General features: G+C 48.2%; 1 protein-coding gene across 3 annotated transcripts in view; it reads right to left on the bottom strand.

Moving 5' to 3' along the window:
• ror1 (receptor tyrosine kinase-like orphan receptor 1) overlaps positions 1-19,083 on the bottom strand; it is a 76,750-nt gene that overhangs the window by 20,651 nt on the left and 37,016 nt on the right. The window contains exon 2 of one of the 3 annotated variants that reach the window (XM_057038641.1): positions 3,840-3,896. The exons of 1 other annotated variant lie outside the window; for it this stretch is intronic. In XM_057038641.1, the coding sequence (XP_056894621.1) occupies positions 3,840-3,896 (57 nt within the window). Of the gene's footprint in view, positions 1-3,833; positions 3,897-19,083 lie in introns of all 3 variants that reach the window. One more of the 3 variants, XM_057038640.1, reaches the window with a different exon arrangement.

Below are 19,083 nucleotides of genomic sequence, written 5' to 3' on the forward strand. Positions count from 1 at the left end.
CAAACGCCTCTTTGTCAGAGACGCAGCTGATTCCCTTCAAATTACAGGCCAGAGTTCACGAGACCAGTCATGCTTCAATATACAGTATAAACCTGCGTATTTAGTTCTGAGTGGCCATTAGTAACGCAGCTCGGCAATATTTCATAAACGAGGCTGCGACGTGCAGATGTCACCGTTCTGGTGCGTCCACCATCCATCGTTCCGCCCCAGAGATCAATGGGATGCAGAAACGACCGCTTCAGTCTTAACCCTCGTTCACACGAACGCGAAGCGCCACCTTGTGGTCAGAAAATCGGATTTCTCCAAGGATCATCCCTGCTTGTATTTTATCTTTGTTGTTTGTGAATGTTACGTAACTTTCCTCTTCAGATGTGTCTCTTTGCCGTCACGCTAGCACCGAGTGTTCGGGAAAACGCCACTTATTATCCGCCCTCTTCCATTTAACACAAGTTTTACAGTCCACTTGTCTCGGCGCTGGAGTCAGGTTAAAATCCAGCAGGATGAATTATTAAACACACTGAAGCAGGACTAATAATCACACACTTTACTGCTTCAAAGATCCCATCTCCAGCACTCTCATCTTCCTTTTTCCTGTCACTCCCTTCTTATTACTACTCCTCTCCTGTCCCGACTACACACACGCCCACACACACACACCCACACTGCAGTGATGCCTGTGTGTGTTCTTCCATGACCTCATGCAAATACAACGTGCAATTCCGCACATATTATCGCTCTTTTGCAGCACACGAAGCATTTAAACAAAGCTTAATGCAACGACATGCTGGCCACAGCCTTGAAATTTGATTATTGAGACAGTTTAGAGTTGAGTGCAGTTATATAAAAGGTTTGGTTTTCCTGCCTTCTGCCCTTTTCTGCTCCGTGTTTAATCGGTGGAGTATGATTATATTACCATTTGTAATCAATTTAAATGTCATGAGGCATGAGACTCAAGCGTCTGAGCTGGAAGTCATGACGGCTCGTTATGTTTTAAGCATTATCATGTTTGTACAGAAGGATTCGTGAGATTTTAAAGCAGAGTCGTAATGATTTATAACCGCCTTCATAAAACACAGCCCCCTCTGAAAGACTGTAGAGTTGAGGGCTTTTCTGACACTTGTTGGACTAGTTTTGACAACGTCTTAAAAGTTAAAGGGTGTTAACTCGCATATTCGGAGTTACGGACATTAAAAAAGACAAAGCAGAGTGACGGACAGACACATTAGGGTGTTGGCAGGCGAGGTGCTAAGCTGCCCTTGAGCAAGGCCCCAAACCCAGCGAAGGAGTGTAAAATTTTAAAAGCAATTTAACAAAGTACGCTCCTAAAAACACCCATTCAAAATCAAACAACATACTGACTTTTATATTAGGAATTTATTCCAGAGTTTTGACTTTACCTAAAAAGTTGTATTAAGTTGGAGGAAGAAAAAAGCAACTTCTGCTCCACACTTCTCCAGCTGAATGCAACTATGCACACATTTATTTAATGTATTAAATTCATCAGGGCTCATGGAGGCTCTTTATGGCTGTAAACATCAGTAAGTTCAGGCTCCAACGTATTGATGTTGAAAAAAATGTGTTTAAATAAAGGTTTGAAAAGGACTCCAAGAACGTAGCCGATGTTGGGACGAATCCCTTCAGTGGCTGGAGGAGGAGAAAAAGAGAAGAAGGATACAGAGAAATATATGGACGTCGATCTCGGAGGAACAAAGCAGCCCTGCTGTAATTGTCTCTCATGCTGAGCGCTGTGAACCTGTGGTCTTTGGCTCCGGCGGCGCTGTGAAACCCAAACCTTGCCTGCGGACTGTCCCGTCACTGTGGTCCCTCACTAAAGGGTTCCCTGTCATCAGCCTGAAGTTTCCCTGCAGCGGTTGACGTATCAAGCGCTCGTGTACAACCGCAGCACAAACAACTTATCCTCGTTTCCACCTGGACCTACACTTTACCCACGGTCCCGTGCACGTGAAGATGCACGATCAATAGCAGACGGGAGGCGGGAACCCGAGTGAATGCACAGCCGGCTAAAGAGACTCCATAGGCGCGGTGAGGAAGAGGAGCCGTAGCGTCGCTAGCTAAGGCTAAAGGGATCACTTCCACATCAGAGCAACAAAAACTGAGTTCAGTAAACTAACCCCACCCCTCATTTCAAGCACGATAACCTCCTGCGACTGATGTCTTCCGATAGAGCGGCGCTACCTGAATGCTGTCTGCTGGGCCATCAAAATCATCCCCACCTGCAGACCAAACAAGAGGCGCAATCACCGTCGGCCCATCAGATAAGACGCAGATGTCACGCATGGATGTGACACACAGATACACCTCGGAGGCGTGGCTGCGTGCAGGCTGCTCATAATCATTCAAACACACTCGCCGTGGTGATTAAAGCGCCCGGTTTGGAGCAGGAATGACTGGATCCTCTTCTGTGGGACGGATGTTGCGGGAGAGCTGGCACAAATGCTCCTGGAGAGAAGGAAAGTGCCTCCTAATGCTTCCTCCACAGAGATGCTGAGCTAACCCCTCTGCAGCTCCCGGAGACGTGGCCCTCCGCACCACATCGTTTCAATAAACTGGCACGAAACCCGACCGAGAAAGGGAAGAAATAAGCTGACCAAATCCAACCAAAGAGGCTTTCCGGCATTTTCATCTCCGTTATGTATCCCACAGTCAATTTTCTTGTGGTTTTGGACCAGGTGGACGGTATTCTATATCTGACTCGATGACAGGCATGTTAAACGGAGAAGCCGTCGCTGGGCTGTAAACGCCGCCGTAGCAGGCGCTCCTCGGTTTAACGTACCAGAGACGGCGAACCAGCGGTTACATAACTGATTGATTCACATTCTTTCTTTGATTGTCTCCTTTTACAGACAGTTTCACATGTGGTTCCCACTGTTAGCAGCAGCCGAGGGAAAAAAGTTACATCAGCAGAAAGAGATAATTACGATGGTTTAGAAAAGAGCACTGAGAGAGCGAGAGAAGAGCAAAAAGAGAGCAGAAATCCCAAGAATAATATCTGAAAAGAGCTTGAAAATACAAGAGAAAGAATGTAGATATCTACTGAGAACGTCGAGGGATACTATTCTCGGATACGTTTCCTGGGAATTCTCAAATTTCAACTAAATCTCTGCTGTGTTAGTGGCAGGTAGACGGTAAAGAACTGAACTTACCGGACTGGAAATGTGGCTCGAGTGTGGTGTTTTCAGTACTAATGAAATAAAACTTTATTGAACTACTTTCTGTAAAGTACCAATAAAGAGTTCAAACTCTGCACCTCATTCGCAAAACACTCCTGGATGTTACATGACATTAACAGCTGGAGGCTCTTTTGTACGAGGACGCCTGAACGCATCGCAGACCATCTGATGACTTGGCCACAGAGGTCAGCCTGAATGGCAGGAATTTGCTGGGGTCACAGTCGACGTGATGTGCGGAGATCATTTTAAAGCTCTGGTGGGGTTTTTGCATTCGAGAAAAGAAGAAGTAGGTCAGTGGAAACTGCAGAAATGAAGCGCACCTGCGGCTCTATTCTCACAAGAGCAAATGTACATTTTCCGTGAGTTCTCCTCCACGCTGGGACGGACCGTCGACGGCGCCAAACCAAATGTTTCACCGATGATGCGTGATGGTCAACACGCCACTCGGCGTGATTTCACACAACACGTGTTGAATTAGCGTTTAAGCCGCCATGTGTTAAGGGCGCTATGAGCATGTGATTGTTTATGTCTTGTAGCAGATGTGTTAACAGCTTGTGTTGAAAGAGAGTGATGCTTCATGTGTATATGTGTGTGTGTGTGTGGTGTGTGTGTGTGTGTGTCTTTATATGTGTGAATATTTACCATTACCAGAAGTGTTCCATGAATTGGGAGCTAGCACGCTCGGATCTTGTGGAAACTCAGACTCTGGAAACAGAAAAAAAAGGGACTATTAGCATATTTCTAAAGTTTGAAGCCTCTAAATGTCTCCAGCTGTGTCATAATGAGACGTGTGAAGTTAAGCATATCAACCTGACATAAGTGTTTATAAATCGGAATTTCTAGACTTTCACGGCATAAAAGGGATGCTTTCCCACTTGGAAAAACTTCTTTGGGAGATTTAAACACCATAAAAAGATGAATAACACCGAGATCAATAAACACTTGAATGGAGGATCGCAACAACATCCTAGAAACGGCCGAGGATGTCGCCGGAGTTCCTTCTCAAATTCAAACTCAAATTCAGCGGGACGTGACTGAAAAGGAGCCCCGTCTCGGGAAACAGTTGGCCAGGTGCCAGTCTGGAGGCTAAAGCAGGAAAGTTGAGCAGAGTTATGGAAATGAGCAGCTCGGCCTCGCACAAGCCTCCCTTTGAGTGAGTGCGAACACACACCTGAACCTTCCCTCCCAGCACTTGGAAAGTCAATCCCTTCTTATTCAACTTAAACAACACAGCAAATATCCACATGAAGGCCCCTGTCGCTTTCAATAATCAATCCAATGTCACAGAAATGAGATGTTGTCCATCTCAAACGCTAGCGTGGCTATAGTTCCGATCAAAGGATTAAATGTATACGCTCTGGGCGAGCCCCGCGTAGCTAATGCTGCTTTATTAGCAGCTGACGACAGAGCGGCCCTCTGCTTTTCATTACAGAAGAAAGGAGCCAGAAAATGGCCTTCAGTCCCTGTGCACAGCCGCGGGTCAGAAGGTGATTCCCAACTAGTTAAAATGCCAGCGCTGGAACTAAAGGCGCTCTAACGACGAGGGCGCGCGGGATAGCACGGCCCTTATAATCACAGCCTACCTAACCTGGATAGTGTAGAAAAACACCTCCAAGCAAAAACAAGAAAAACTTTTTCTTTAATCTCAAACATGAAAGAATTAGCAGCGCGGTGACAATCAAAGCCCGCGAGGAGAGAAAGTTTGCAGTCAAACAGGACCAGGCGGCTGACACGGGGTCATGCTAATTGGGTGATAATGTGTTGTTTCGTGCACACTGTGTGAGGATGGTAGCGGCTGTGCGCTGGTGCCTGTGAAATGAGCTGTGTTAATGAGCAGGGCTTTGGGCCTCTGCACCTGTTAGCCCAGCTCGCAACAACTGCCGGGACGTTCTACAGCAGCGCGGGCGCCAGGACGGAGAAAAAGCTCATTTGTGTTGTTGTTTACTAAATTTGTGGGTTTTTTTCTTTGTTCTGATGGACTGTTTTGTCCGCGGAAGATCCTAGCTCCCTCAAATTGAGTCCGATTTCTCAGAATTCAGACTTAAAGAAACAGAGACTGACAGGGGAGAGGAGATGTTGCAGCTCACTGCCTCCACTAACAGCAGGGGAGGTCAGGTGAGAGGTCAACAGAGGGGTTGGACATGGGTGGGGGGGGGGGTCTACTGCACTGAGGTTCATTAAAAAAGGGGAGAATATTCCCAACAGATCCCAACTGGCTTTTCCTTTACTGCTGCGATTGAATGCACCAGAGGACCCGATAAGGTCACATCTGTTTGTCCTCTTTCACTGGAACAATCTTCTGGAATATCGGGAGTAATTTTGAGATTAGCTTTCTAATGTTTCTCAGTGAAACAGGGGAAACCATTGAAGTTCTTGATAAGGCCCTAAAAATAAGGACCTAGCGTGGTTCTGGGCCCGGACCGGGCAGCGACACCGACTCTGAACGTGCATGCTAAAGCTGTCACTAAGGGGCAGAAGGGCGGACATGAGGATAATTATAAAGGTGCTGTAAATTAAAAGGATGGAGGTAGACAGTCATCTCCAGCTTTAGGCTGGGGATCATTTATCTACTAATCAAAAGTCAACATTCTTCCCTGAGTCACTTGTCTTAACTTGAAGTCAAACAGAGATTGTGCACAAAGATATCAGACAACCGTCACGCTTTCTTGAGCAACATGTAAAACTTCACGTCTTTTCTTTCATTCGCCCACTGTTATACTGTTTTGGCTTTTAGCAGGATAATAATTATAGAACAATTCATATATAAAAGACAGTAATTTTCCACACAGGAATTTTGGTGACAGCAAATGATGTAATCAACCATGTTAACCACCTGACAACAAATCATGTACGAATGGAAGCTTGACATCTGTAGAGCCTTTAGGCACCAAACCACACCAGATCTAAAGCATGAGAACTTGAGGGATTTGAACTCAGAGCAAAAAAGGATTCTAAATAGAGAAAAGAAGGATAAAGCAGAGACAGACACGGCTTTAGAAAACAAGCCTGAATCAAAAATGCTCAATTTGGGAAGGTTATGCATCGCATCTAATGTGATGTTAGATGGTCTGGCCAGCTGTGTTTGGAGCCAGGCTGGTTGGTGTGGTGAGGGAGACTGATGCGTGCTCTCCCGCACTGTTATTAGGGCCTCTCCCGAGCTCTTCTTCCTTCCTTATTAACTGGAAAATGGACCCAACTGTGGGGTTATCTGGACGGACAGCAAAACCAACATTTTTACAGGAAAGCTTTGTTATGTTTGCCTCCAAACACAAGATGACAGAGACGCGCATGGATCCTCTTCAGATAGCAAACGGTGCATCCAAAAACCTTAATGAATTAATAGCTCAGGATGACTCAAGAATGGGAAAACCAGCGGAAAGTTGGGGATTAGCTGAACAGATGCAGAGAATCTTTTTCTTTTGGGAACGGGTGGTGAATGGAGGCGACCTGAACGCAGAAGACGGAGCCTTGTAAACTGTGAGGCTGCACGAAAAAGGAATTAACCCTTAAAACAAGCCCTGTAAATCACAAAAACAAAGGCTGCAGTAACATTAAGAAGCAGGTTTAAGTTCGAGACGGCAAATGGCGCGTTGATGTTTGCGGGGAAGTTCATTCTGTCGGATAAAAACGATTAAACTGGTCGGGCACCTGGAACAACGAGCCAGGACACACCGGCAGCAAACCGCAGGAGGAAAATAAGACGTCTGGACGGACCGCCGATCGGGTTCCTCTTCAACACATCTGTCTGGGTTTGGACATTTCTATACGAAGCTGGACCCGCCAGAGCGGTTTTTGATACCCGTCATTCGCTTGTGCCGAGCTAAACTTGCTGAAAGCGATTTAAGCAACTTGCAGCCAATAATAACAGACTGCAGCAACACAGCAAAATGCCTACAGGTAGTAGTTACAACACTGTCAGCACGTCGAATTTATGATACAATTACAAGCCTAAGTAGGTCCGGTGTGCCAAAAATCAAACCTTTTCTATAATCCTCGAGACACACCGAGTAATCTAGAGGATAACGAGAAAAGCAGTGGACGTTGGAGTTAACGTACAACGCACGTAACGTCTAAATGTTCCCCAGTTTGTTCCCGACTGGAGCACTGGGAGGAATACGCGCAGGTTTGGAGCGCCTGAAGGCACCACGAAGTTCTGCTCTGTAACCTTATAAGAGCACAGACCAGGATGAGGAGGGGAGGGAGAGGTTTATTAGAGCAGGATAGATGACGGGAGGCTGCGTCTTCTTAGGCGAGCGATAACAATCATCTTCAAAGGGAGAACAGACCCGAGGGGCCACAGACGTCTGCTCCGACATGAAATCCGCAGCGCCGAGCGGGTGCAACGCGCTGTTAATTGTTTCAAACTCACAATGAGCTGCGGCCATCGTTTCTGAGTAATGTGCGGTTTTCTGCGGCTGTTTGGGTAAAACGTGTCGCAGCAGGTGAACCGCAGGCCTGATTATTTTAGAAGATGCTGACGCTTGAGCAGCAGAAACTGACAACTTGAATATGTTGCTGCAGAATTATGAAACCTCCAACCCCCCCCTCCCCCAGTCACCCCCCCACGCCTCTCAGAGGAGAAACTTGATCGTAGCAAGAAATCGGTGAAAAAGCTGACGCAGACCAACGAGTGCTTTAAACAGCAGCTTGTCAGTGTAGCGAGCGGCGTCTCCTGGTGTCAGGATGTCTCTGTCAGCTGTCCGGACGCAGCATTCCACACACCATGGGGGGGGGGGGGCATGGCTGAGTGATGGCAGGGTGACACCAGGGCAGAAAGTGACATTTAAACCTGCTTATTGCTTCTAAAGTCCCTTCAGCGTTATCCAATTTGATTGGTTGTGGATGTAAAATCCTCCTGTCAGAAACCAGGAAGTGGAGGACAAACGTCCTCAGCAGTTCTTCATCGTTCTTCATCGTTCCTCATCGATCATGGCAGACTGCAGCATGAGAGTTTTTCTGAGCAGTTTATTTGCTGTATGCTCTGTGGATAATGTACATTGGGGGGAAAACACAGTGTTCTGGACCCTTTTCCTGATCCTGTGGTGATCATTTAGATGTTTCCAGACCACCAGATTACTTCCAAGATGGAGGGAAGGCGCGCCAAGGGAAAACCCACACAAACACACGCTGGATTTGCCAAATGGGGCTGGAGACCGGGGATTAATGTACTGGTGCCGGGAGCAGGGAGGAGTCTTAAACTGCCGTCCATCCCACACATTTGGCGTGACAGAACCATCGCTCTTGAACGGGCTTCACGCTGGGCCGGCGACTCAGATAACCCGTCCTCAGGACAGCATTTGGCTTCAAGCGGTAAAACGGCCTGGAAGCCACGCTGATGTATGGGGGTCTGCTCAGCCCATTTTGGGTTGGCTCCCCTCAGCTCCTGTTACCAGAGGTGGAAGGAGACTAGTGAGGAATGTGCACAAGCACGCTACCACCTACTGAGCGACTCGTCTATTTTCACCTGACGCGTGTAAAGGGGTCTACAGGAAAAGCTGATGGACAGATAGACGAGGACATTAGGCCGTCCACCTGTGGCTGGAATGTAAATGAAGACGTGACTTCTCAATTTCAGAGTTTCACTGTAGAAAACAGATATTTATAGAATGTGAGACAGGATATTCAATAAAATATGCTGTTAATTAGCCACTCGGTTGGTGGTATTTCTATTGGGCCAGTGTGAAACAACATTTAATGTACAGTAAACATGGTGCACAGGCTTTTTTTTCTGGGATGAGATGTGGAATCGTGATTTAGGACTGGCTAATTTCTGTGTCCCAGACATGAATACAGACATCCAGGTTGGCATCTGCGTCATGTGTGCCTGCGAGTGTTGTGAATAAGCCACATACCATGTTGCATGCCTGCCTGCGCTTGTGTGTCGGCGCTCAGGTGCACGCTCGGGCACTCCATAAGTCCGCTGCTGACATTCCCGGATTCCTCGCGGATGACAAATTCATAAGATGGAACAGATGGAATCTGGGAACGGCGGGATAATGCTGCGGGATTTGGGACCCGAATCGGATTTAGACATCATGTGACCGCAGTGGGGCTGGGCCCCATTCCAAAACCATACCTTGGTTACATCTGTTGGTATTTCCTGCCCGGTCCTGCTGACTCGGGTCTCATCTGCAGGAAGTATATAATGAATGAAAAGTGCTGGAGGGGAGGGGGAAGTTTCAATCAGAGTTTGGAGACCAGATACTATTAATCTGGTTTACAATTCAACCGAACTTTATGTTCAAGCTGGATTTAAATGACACGTCTCCAGCGCACCAGTGTCATTTGGAAAGCATTAGCATTATTAGCTAAACGCTGCTGGTCTGCTTCCATCAGGCAGTCACGGCTGCTCGCTGTTTGGCAGGGCTCAGCATATTCCTTTGTATTTCCACAGACAATTAAGATAAGTGAAGAATCAATTACGTGAATAAAAGTGAGTTTGTGGCACTTTTTCAAAGCGCCGTGCATATTTTCCACTGCGAAGCGTTTGACAGCATTTCTTGGCCGACGCCGCGCTTACAGAGCCGACTGATGTTTTCGGCTCTCTGACTCCAACGATAAACCACGCCGAATAAGTTCAAAACACTTCTGGGAAACTGGGTGCGAACGCTCTCTGGAAGGGAGGTACGATACGCTCGGCTGCCAGAAATCCGACACCGGTCCGGGCCAGAGCGAAAGTCATGCTGGCGAAGAGGAAGACGCCGAGACAGAGACGAGCAGAGGAAAGAAGAAGAAGAAGAGGGAGATGGACAGAAATGAAAGGGAGAAAGAGACACCCTGTGTGCAGAAGTCCAGTGGTTCCAGGGAAAACGTCCAGTGTTATTCTTATTCCTCCGCTTTCCTGGTCTAAACTGGACTCCGTGACTGGGCTGCCAGCAGTGCGGCTCTGAGCCATTCCAGCACGCTTCCCTGTCAATCACGCCACCGCTGGGTGAGAACCTCTCCCCGTTCCGGGTTAGCAAAATAAGCACGAGCATTCCTCTGCTTGTTTAGAGGTGAAGGTAGTCAGTTAATAGTGAAGACAGCAGGGGGGGGGATGAAAGGATGAGGCGAGAGGTCTGGATCTCCCCAGAGAGCTGAAACCAGGCCAGAGTTAAAACCCACAAAGTTTAACGTCCAAAAGGTTTTCCGCTACCGCAGAGAAACTTATTTCAAACCTGGAGATGCGGCTGGAGCGCCTCCACGTCGCGCACCACAAAAAAACCTGATTTTCAGATTACGTATCAGCGTGTGTGAAGAGACGCAGTAAGAATAAAAGGCCGTCGGCCTCATCGGCATCCGTCAATTAAAACGCACAGCAAGGCCTGAGAACATCTGAGCTGGTGAGCAAGTGATCTACTGTATCTCTCATTAGCGGTCGGGAAAATGGAGCTTAATTTATGACGCGTGAGGCCGACTGGAGCCTGACCTCACTTTATTCAACTGGTTTCCATTGGCTGCAAATGTGCGATGAGTTTAAAAAACATTTCCACCCAAATTCATGTGGACCAAACATGATTCTGTTTTGGGGGGGTGGGGGTGGGGATACAGTAGAGGATTCAGGGCGCCTGGTTTTTATTTTAGCGGTTAGAATTCAGAGAGAAGTGAGAATGAAAGTGCCAGTGAGACAGGAGATCGCGGCAGAGCTCAGATTTCCAGGGTTTGTTGTCGTTTCCATCGTATTTGGATGACGTGGGGGCGGACTGAGCTCACCTTGTGAAGCGCCGCTGCTCGCTTCTCTAAACAGTCTCACCTCACCTCCCGTAAACCCAGCGCACGCACGCACGCACGTCGCAGCCCCACGCCTCCGCGGTGGAAATGAGAAAAAGGCGGCGGGGGCGCAGAAGACAGAGGCGTTAGAGGAGCAACAAAGATCTCTATTGTTTTCCTCCATTTCCTGGAATCCGCAGGATCCCCCAGCTGGGTGGGGGGGGGGGGGGTTGTGGCCGGGGGGGCCTTCACATGAGATTTGTGCTCCTCACTTCTCATTAACTGGGCAGATCTTTAAATTTGAATAATTCCTTAAAACTTTAGCAACAAAAGCTCCGTCCTTGTTTTGGCTGCATCCACATAAACAGGCCAAATCTAACCAATAATAGATTTTTTGATTTTTTAGTCATTAAAGGCAGAACTTAAGGATGCAACAGAAACCTAAAACCATCACTAAAGTCACGGGCCTTCGGTGTCAAGGCTGTTATTTGGCGAAGCGTTTAACGGGCCTGGCGAGGGGGGGGGGGTCGGGAGTGAGGACAGGGGGCGGCACAGGTTTTAAATGTGGCGAGACTGCGTGCGAACATGCGTGTGTGCTACAGCGACGCGTGTGCAAGGCGTGTTAGAATTGGCAGCAGCGTCGGGGCGCTCTGGCCTTCATTAGCCGTCTCTTTCCAGGCGACCATTCGCCCAGCGAGGCAGCGAATTAAGCCGCCGTCATGGCGGTGTAATTGGGGACACATGCGGCCTCAACCCCCCCCTCATATAGGTTGAAGCAGCAGTAATATCAGATGTTCATTCCACAACAAAGCAGGAGCGCGAGGAGACAACGGATCAGTTGCCTGAGCAACGGATTCCCGGAGCTGTAGAGACATCAGCGGCTCCAGTCCGGTTCAGGCTAATGTAAACAAACCTGGACCGGCCCGTTCCAGCTCCGTCGAGACGGAGAGAGTTTGGATCAAAGGAGCCGCGCGCTTCAGCCAAATGATTTATCACGTCTGACGGTGATGAGGAGACTTTTCCAAGTGTTTGATGACACAGTCGGAATCTTGTGACTCACGTCAGGAAGGTTTTTACGGGTTCTGTTGGCGGGTTTAATGACAGGTGTAAAAGGGAAACCTGGAAGACGGAATCCAGGGTTGGGATTCCGACTTTAAAGGCGGCGACAAGGTGGAAGGAATGAGGGGAAGAGAAAAGGAGACAAACAACAGGGCAGCGAGCTCTTTTTGATGAAGAGATTTACGATTAATTCTCCGTATTTGTGGGCGCCTGCTCATCCCAGGGTGTGTTGTGTAGCCACAGGCCATGTGTGGAGTGTGTCAGACGCCTCTGGAATGACATCTGCTCCTCTTTATCTGCCTGCAGCATCTCTGGGACCCATGCTTTGAAGCCCGCCGCCACCGCTGACGATGACCAGACGCAAACGCGCCGGGACGTCCGGCGGGAAACTCTGGGCCCAAGAGCGAAGCGAGTGAGAAAGAGCGAAGCGAGTGAGAAACATCGGTGCTGCTCTACTCCGTTTGACTTAACAAACGGCGGCAACGGCAACACAAAAACACTCAAAGCTCGGAGACGGGACCAAAGTCCGCTGCAGCTGTGTATTAACGCGCACGTTTCATCACTCGCTGTTGTGGACGCGTGTGTGTTGTGTGTATTTTGGTGCACACACGGCCTCTCACTGTGTGAACTGGTATTTGTGGGCGGTTCCGTTGCCGCCAGTGTGATTAAAAATACAGACTTTTAAGTCCTGCTGTTTTTATGGCAGAGCCTGTTTGGTCTTTTTGGATTTTGATTTTTTTTAAACCATCAGTCCTGGCGTGAAAGAAAGACCTTTGGGTAACTTTTCAAAGATGTGTTTCTGGCGCTGGAAAAGAGGCCAAGGGTCACGTTTAAGACGTGCCGTTCCAAACCGCTCAGAGATCCATCAAAAAGTACAGTTCTAAATGTTCTGCGGCTGTTAGGGGTGTGTGTGTGCAAGTGTGTGTGTGTGTGTGTGTGTGTGTGTGTGTGTGTGTGTGTGTGTGTGTGCGTGTGTGTTTCTAACTTTAGGATTAATGATGCTAAAAAAATGTTTGGCTAAAAGCGTATAACTAATTGCTGTAATCGATTTTAACTCTTATCAGGACGTCAATATTGTTTGGCAAACTGGTGCGTGTCATCGACCTTTGACCCCAGCGATGACCTCGGTTTCTGAATCGCCATTTTCTCCCCAATCAGCCACAACAATCCCAACCAATGCTCTCCCTCATGTTTACGTGTGTTTCCTTTCTTCCGCCCCTTTTCTGCCCATCTGGCCGTGCGATTCCGTTGACACTGACCCGTGTTAGGGTCCAGCTCTAAACCGCTCTAAACCACCTAAAGACAATCTCAACTATAACGGCTGCTACATAAATAAAGTCAAACTGAATTTAACTCTTGCACATTATGGTAGGAAACATTAAAAAAGCTCATTTTGTATCAGAATTGCTGTGGAGTCTGGTGGCTTCTGTAGACGGGGATTAACAGTGTGTGGACTGTAAAGATGTTGATTCAGATGGATTTTTATGTTTGGGGTGAACCTATAAAAGATTGAAAACCTGTAAGTCTTCACTGATATCCAACACCTATTAAATTTAGGAGTAACGAGAGGACCAAACGCTACATCTGGAGCCAACGTTCACTGACTTTACATTGGCAACAAGGCAGCCAGGTTCCACAAGAACTACACTTCCCAGTGCCAAGTCAAACCAGGCTTGCTTTACCCTAATTTGATGAGTTTTGCGAACAAATGTTACAAAACCCGAGAGCCGTGTTGGAATCAAAGTGGCCGGTTTAGCTCTGGGGTGCTTCCACGCGTCGCCCTTGAGTGTGGTTCAAAGCAGTGTGTGTTAGGGTGAACACAAACTCACCTGACAGGGTTTCAGAGGAGTCGCATCAGCGTTTTTTTTTTAAAAAAGTGCAAACTCACGCAAACTCAGCCCCGTTTCATCAGATAACAGGGTCTCCTTTCGCTTACTCCGGCTTCAGGGGCCACATGCACTCCAGCGCAGACGCATGCAAAGAGACACACAATCACCCACCCTACCCCCCCACCCCCAACTTAAATTACTTGCAGACCCTGACTCTTCCTGCTCTCAAAACGCCATGTTACTCCTCCTTTGTTTGAGCGCGGAGCCGTTTTTTTTTTTTTTTACCTTCTTTCATTACCATCAACTCGACACACAGACGTGCTGGAGCGCCGCCACGATCCGTGCCTCACTCTGATTGTTCTGGAGGGAAATTGTAATTGTGGCTGGCACTGCCTCGTTGGTGTATAACACATCGGGGTCTAGTTTATGTGTGACTCTGTGTGTGTGTGTGTGTGTGTGTGTGTGTGTGTGCAGGAGGTGGTCCACCAGCGTCTCCGCTGCCAAAATGAAAACCTCCTCTGAATTTTGTGAAGTTTGTATATTCAGCTAAATTGAGGGGTTTCAAGCCTCTCTGAACGCACACGTCTGGATGAGGCTGTTCAGACACTCCACAGGAATATTACGTCACTCCTTGGGCGGATGGCACGGAGCGTTTCACCGATATTTCCTACTCCGGTAGCAGGTCAGCGTTGCTAATCCTGTTAAACAGCGCACCGTATAAATTGACACCTGAGGTTGCACAGACATTCCAGCGTAGGTGCTGGTTGCCCGCCTCGCATTGCCTCCCGTACACATTCACGTTCAAATTCCACGGGTCGATTTCTCACAACTCTGGTTAACCTCAGCCAAACTGTGTTTATGCTAAATTAGCAAATGCTAGCACGCTGCTCAACATTTGCCCTGTACCGGGGGTCCGTGAGCCTGCTGCCAACAGCGTGTCCTGCGGTTTTACATAGTTCATTTCAGAACCTCCTCTATGTCTGAGTTGTGCTAATAACCCCAATAGCAGGTTAGCACAGGAACTCTAGCATCCGCTGATATTTTGAGCACTCAGAGCTGTTCAATTCAGCTGATTAATGTTTAGCAAAAACAGAAACCTACATTAGAACCCTCATAGTTCTGCTTATACTTTCGGTGCATCGCCTATAAATGGACAATGGCGGCGATTGTATCGTGCATGATTAGCTGATGTTTCATTAGAACTGAGTGACAGTGAGGCGAGGCGGCTGGACAGGGGGCAGAGAATGAGCGGTCACTCACTCCCATGAATAGACCTTTGTATCATCTCTTTTGGAGAAGATGAGGAGATAAATCAAGAGAAGAAAGGCCGAGCCAGCAGACTGGAGAATGAGGGGAGTGACTTAGCAGGTAGTCAGAATGTTCTCCAGAGCCCCATTTATCCGCTGGATCTGATGGATCCTCGGTGCAATAAATCTCCTGCGCTCCAAGTGTGCTGGGTGTCTCCAGAACAAAGCTTTTTCTCCCCTTTCTTTTTATGCCCTGTCATTTAATCGCATGCACGTGGGCAGGAACACCAGCGCTGCAGCAGTGGAGGAATGAAGCAGAAGACCAAAGTCCTGATGAGCACAGCGAGACGCTCAGAGAGATAACAACCACGGCCAGAGACTGTGCAGATACACTTCCAAGTCCAGCTGTAGCCTTTATTAGGAACATGCTCTTCCATATATCGAGCTTCCCCCTTATGTAGCCTTACCTCCTTTGTGAGACACTGGCTTCAGATCAAATCTAGCTTGATGCACCTGATCTCCACACTGAGCTGGAGAGACTCAGCTGAGATGCAGCCTGCAGCTTTCTCCACACATCTACCTCAAGGGCAGCTGTCAATAATAAGACAAATCCAGGAGCACTGGATGCCCCTCATTCAGACTGCTAACTTTATTGCTAGCATTCCCTTTGCAGTGTTTAACACCGGCCTGCGAAGAGATAACAAAAGTCCGGAGGTTCTATTGTCTCGGGAGCGTGAAGCGCTTGAGAAAACAGAGCTGAAGTTCATCTTCCCCGCACATGCAAACACGTCTCAATGCTCGTGCTGAGCCCTCCGTCGCTCTCACTTTATTACTTTTCATTATCTGCGATGACGATCTGCGCCGCCAAATCCGGCTCCGTGTTGTTCTTCTGGCTGCGCGGCGCGGCGCTAATCCACAGTCTTGAAAGAGAATCCTTCCGTGTTCCAGTTTACACTTGGGCTTTTGTTTCAGTGTAGCCCAAATATTTATGCTGAACCCTAATCTCAAAAAAGTGATGCCTAAAACAGACGTGCACCTTTTTATTGGTGTGCTAAAGCTAGCGGCTCCACGCTGCACAGTCAATCACGGACTACAAGTTATCAGCAAACAGGAGGATTGAGCGTGATGACATCATGTGACAGAATGACTCTTCTGTTCCAGTGGCAGGGACGGCCAAACCCAAACGCTTCCTCTTTGCTGACCCGAACAGGAAAATCTGACTTTTGACGGTTAAAATATTGCCACGAGGGCGCGTTGGTGGGCGCCGTCACCCTCGTCTCTCCCAGTCTAAACCATCTCCGTGCTCAGCTGATGGGAAACTGGCTACGCTAAAACCCAGAACAGACCTCGAATGGACCAAATCGGGCCGACTGCTGTGAAAAGAAGGCAAAAATGAGCTTGCAATCTACAAATTTTGCCAATGCTGTTGATCAGGTGAATAAAAGCATGGCTCCAAGTGGCAGGACGGTGAGGAGAACCAGACCACCGCCTCCTGGGCCGAACCACAATGAGCCCGCTGTTCCAATCTCCAACAAATTGCTCGCCTGCTCATAACTCTTCATCCAGTAACGTCAGAGGACCTGATCTCACTATTTATGTGTCTTTGTCACCACCAGATGGTACAGAGGTCTTAAAAATGGCTTCACCTTCCTATATAACGTTGGCCAACATGGATTTGTGGCAGGAAAACAGTTAGTTAGGCTGTAAAAATAGTCCAAAAACCCGAGCCTGGGACTGCAGAGCGGACTGTTGGCTCTCAATGGGCCTTTCTACCCTTTCACCCCCCCCGATGCTGCCCTGGATATTTTCTGATGGTGTGGCAGACGTGCTGTATATTATCCGCATTTGCCTGAATGTGTGTGTGAGTGTGTGTGGTTTTTAATCTGACGTTATACTGTCGGCTAACCACTTGTGTGTGGGAGTACAGAAATCATAAAGTTGTCCCCACTTTAGTAACATTAGAAGCTACTCGTGTTCTATTTTACCTCATGTGGAGAGGTGTGACAGCTACAAGCTTCCAACAAAGAATCCAAGTTCTCGGCAGAGTCCCCGAGGCCTCCTAAACTTTTACAGGCTGACAACAGCCTGGCTTTCCTCTCGTCGATTACAGTCGGGCTTCTATCTTCTCTACCTCGCGGTTTTCCGCAGTAACTCTGGCTGCTAGCTTGCGACCCGTCCAGGATTTCCCCGACAGAGCGGCCTCTGTCACGGTGATTTGTCTGGGCTCCCGTCTTCATGTTTCAGACACTCTCTGGGAGAGCTTTGTTCATTCGTTCTCCTCGACCATCCAAAAAGTCCAATTAAATTGCGGATACAGCCAGAAAAAGGGCGTGTAACTCTCACTCATGTAAAAAAAAAAAAAAAAAAAAAAAAATATCCATTGCAGTTGGATTTTGGTTGGGGGAGGACTGGGGAGCAGAACTGGGTCTGATGGCCTGACCTTCCGCACTGAGGTCATATTAACCCAGTTCACCTTTCGGGCTGCTTCAAGAAGAACTTTTCACTTCACAGTGACGGTTAAAAACGTGTTGTTCCGGCAGCTATAAAAAGCAGAGGAGAATCCAGAAGTGGGAATCCTCTGGCTCCTGAAAAAGAAGCGTCTTTCAGGCTGCAGTCTGACAGATTTGGCATCGCGCTCCGTCAGACATGCCGCCTGGCAACGGTGGGCAGCGCGGAGCCAGATCTGATTGCAGGGTTTATGCGCGTTGCTAACGTTGTCATTATCCCCGGCGGCCTTCGTGAATGCCGTGCAAATAATAAGCAGGAATAACTGGGAACGGCTGGTCATTCCTGCGGTGATTTATGAATGGTGGCTGACAGCGGACGCCATTCGAGGGCCGTTGTGTATCCACATTTAAGTCTGTATTTTCCTGGCTGATCAACACGTCGTCTGTCGCGGCGTTCCTTAATCTCCGGTGCTTCGTCGGGCTTTTGCACTTCTCCTACGAGGGCTTTGCACGCCGTTCAGAACAGTCTGCCAAAAAGGTCAGTTCTAACCCAGGTTCGAGTGAATCATCCCGGTTTAACGCCGAGACGGGGAAGTCTCGGGACTGTAAACCATATCGAGGCAGGAAAAGGAAAGGCTGAATAGACCAGAGGGAAGAAAAAGGGACTGTAAAAGAGGAGGGTGCAGGGCACAGAAAGGACTGGAATGACTAATGAAACCAAACTACGGCTTCAAAAAAAACACTTTCACCAGCACGGTGGGAGTTGCAGAGCAGCACCGACAGGATGAGAAGACACGAGGGGGCAGAGATCCAAGGGAGAGCGGAAAAAACCCAAAGAGAAGCTCATAAACGTAGCCTGCGTCTCTTTAATTTTCACATTCGCTGTGACATTTACAAGCTGCCGCAGCAGACCGGGGAGCGGGCGGGTAAACGAGGGCAGGAGGAGCGAGACCCCAGGCGCCCACATGGGCTTCTGGCTCAGGTGTCACGTGACCACAGGTGGGGAGGGCTGGCGAACCAGAATCTGAGGAAGGGGAGCATGTTTGACAGGATATGACGTATTTGGGTGAATGAAAGGGTTCAATCAGTGTTAGAAACAGATGAGATTGATCAGCAGGACCAGTGTGGTGCTCACGTGTGTGAGGATCTAGTTGTTCTAGTTGGCGTGTGGTTCTTTTAGTGGCTTCTTTTGGTTTCTGCGTGTGTCTTTATATTCTATTATCTTTTGTGCTGCTTCACTTTTGGGCCGGGTCAGTGTACGTTTCACCTTCACGTCTCGAATCAAACAGGGGTCTAAAGAGGTCTGCGGCGTTGCCAGCTCGCAGACGTCAGCAGGCCTTCATCCAAAGCCTTTTTTGTCTTGCTGTGTTTTTAGAGCCGCTCCGACTTTACACGTCTCCATTACCTCAGTGTTTTGTTTGTACTCTGAACCCACTTGGAGTGAGCAGAGAATGACACAACACCCTAAAAATGTTCAGCCATAAAACTGCGCAGGGCTTCCAGCATGATAAAATCTAATTAATGTATCCAATTTAATCAACCGTATACACCCCGTGTGCATCCTCTTACACCCGAACAGCATCCTGACCTCTTCCAGATGTGGCCAAAAGACGGACGGACA

The sequence above is a fragment of the Takifugu flavidus genome, chromosome 7, assembly GCF_003711565.1.
Source record: "Takifugu flavidus isolate HTHZ2018 chromosome 7, ASM371156v2, whole genome shotgun sequence".
Taxonomy (NCBI): Eukaryota; Metazoa; Chordata; class Actinopteri; order Tetraodontiformes; family Tetraodontidae; genus Takifugu; species Takifugu flavidus.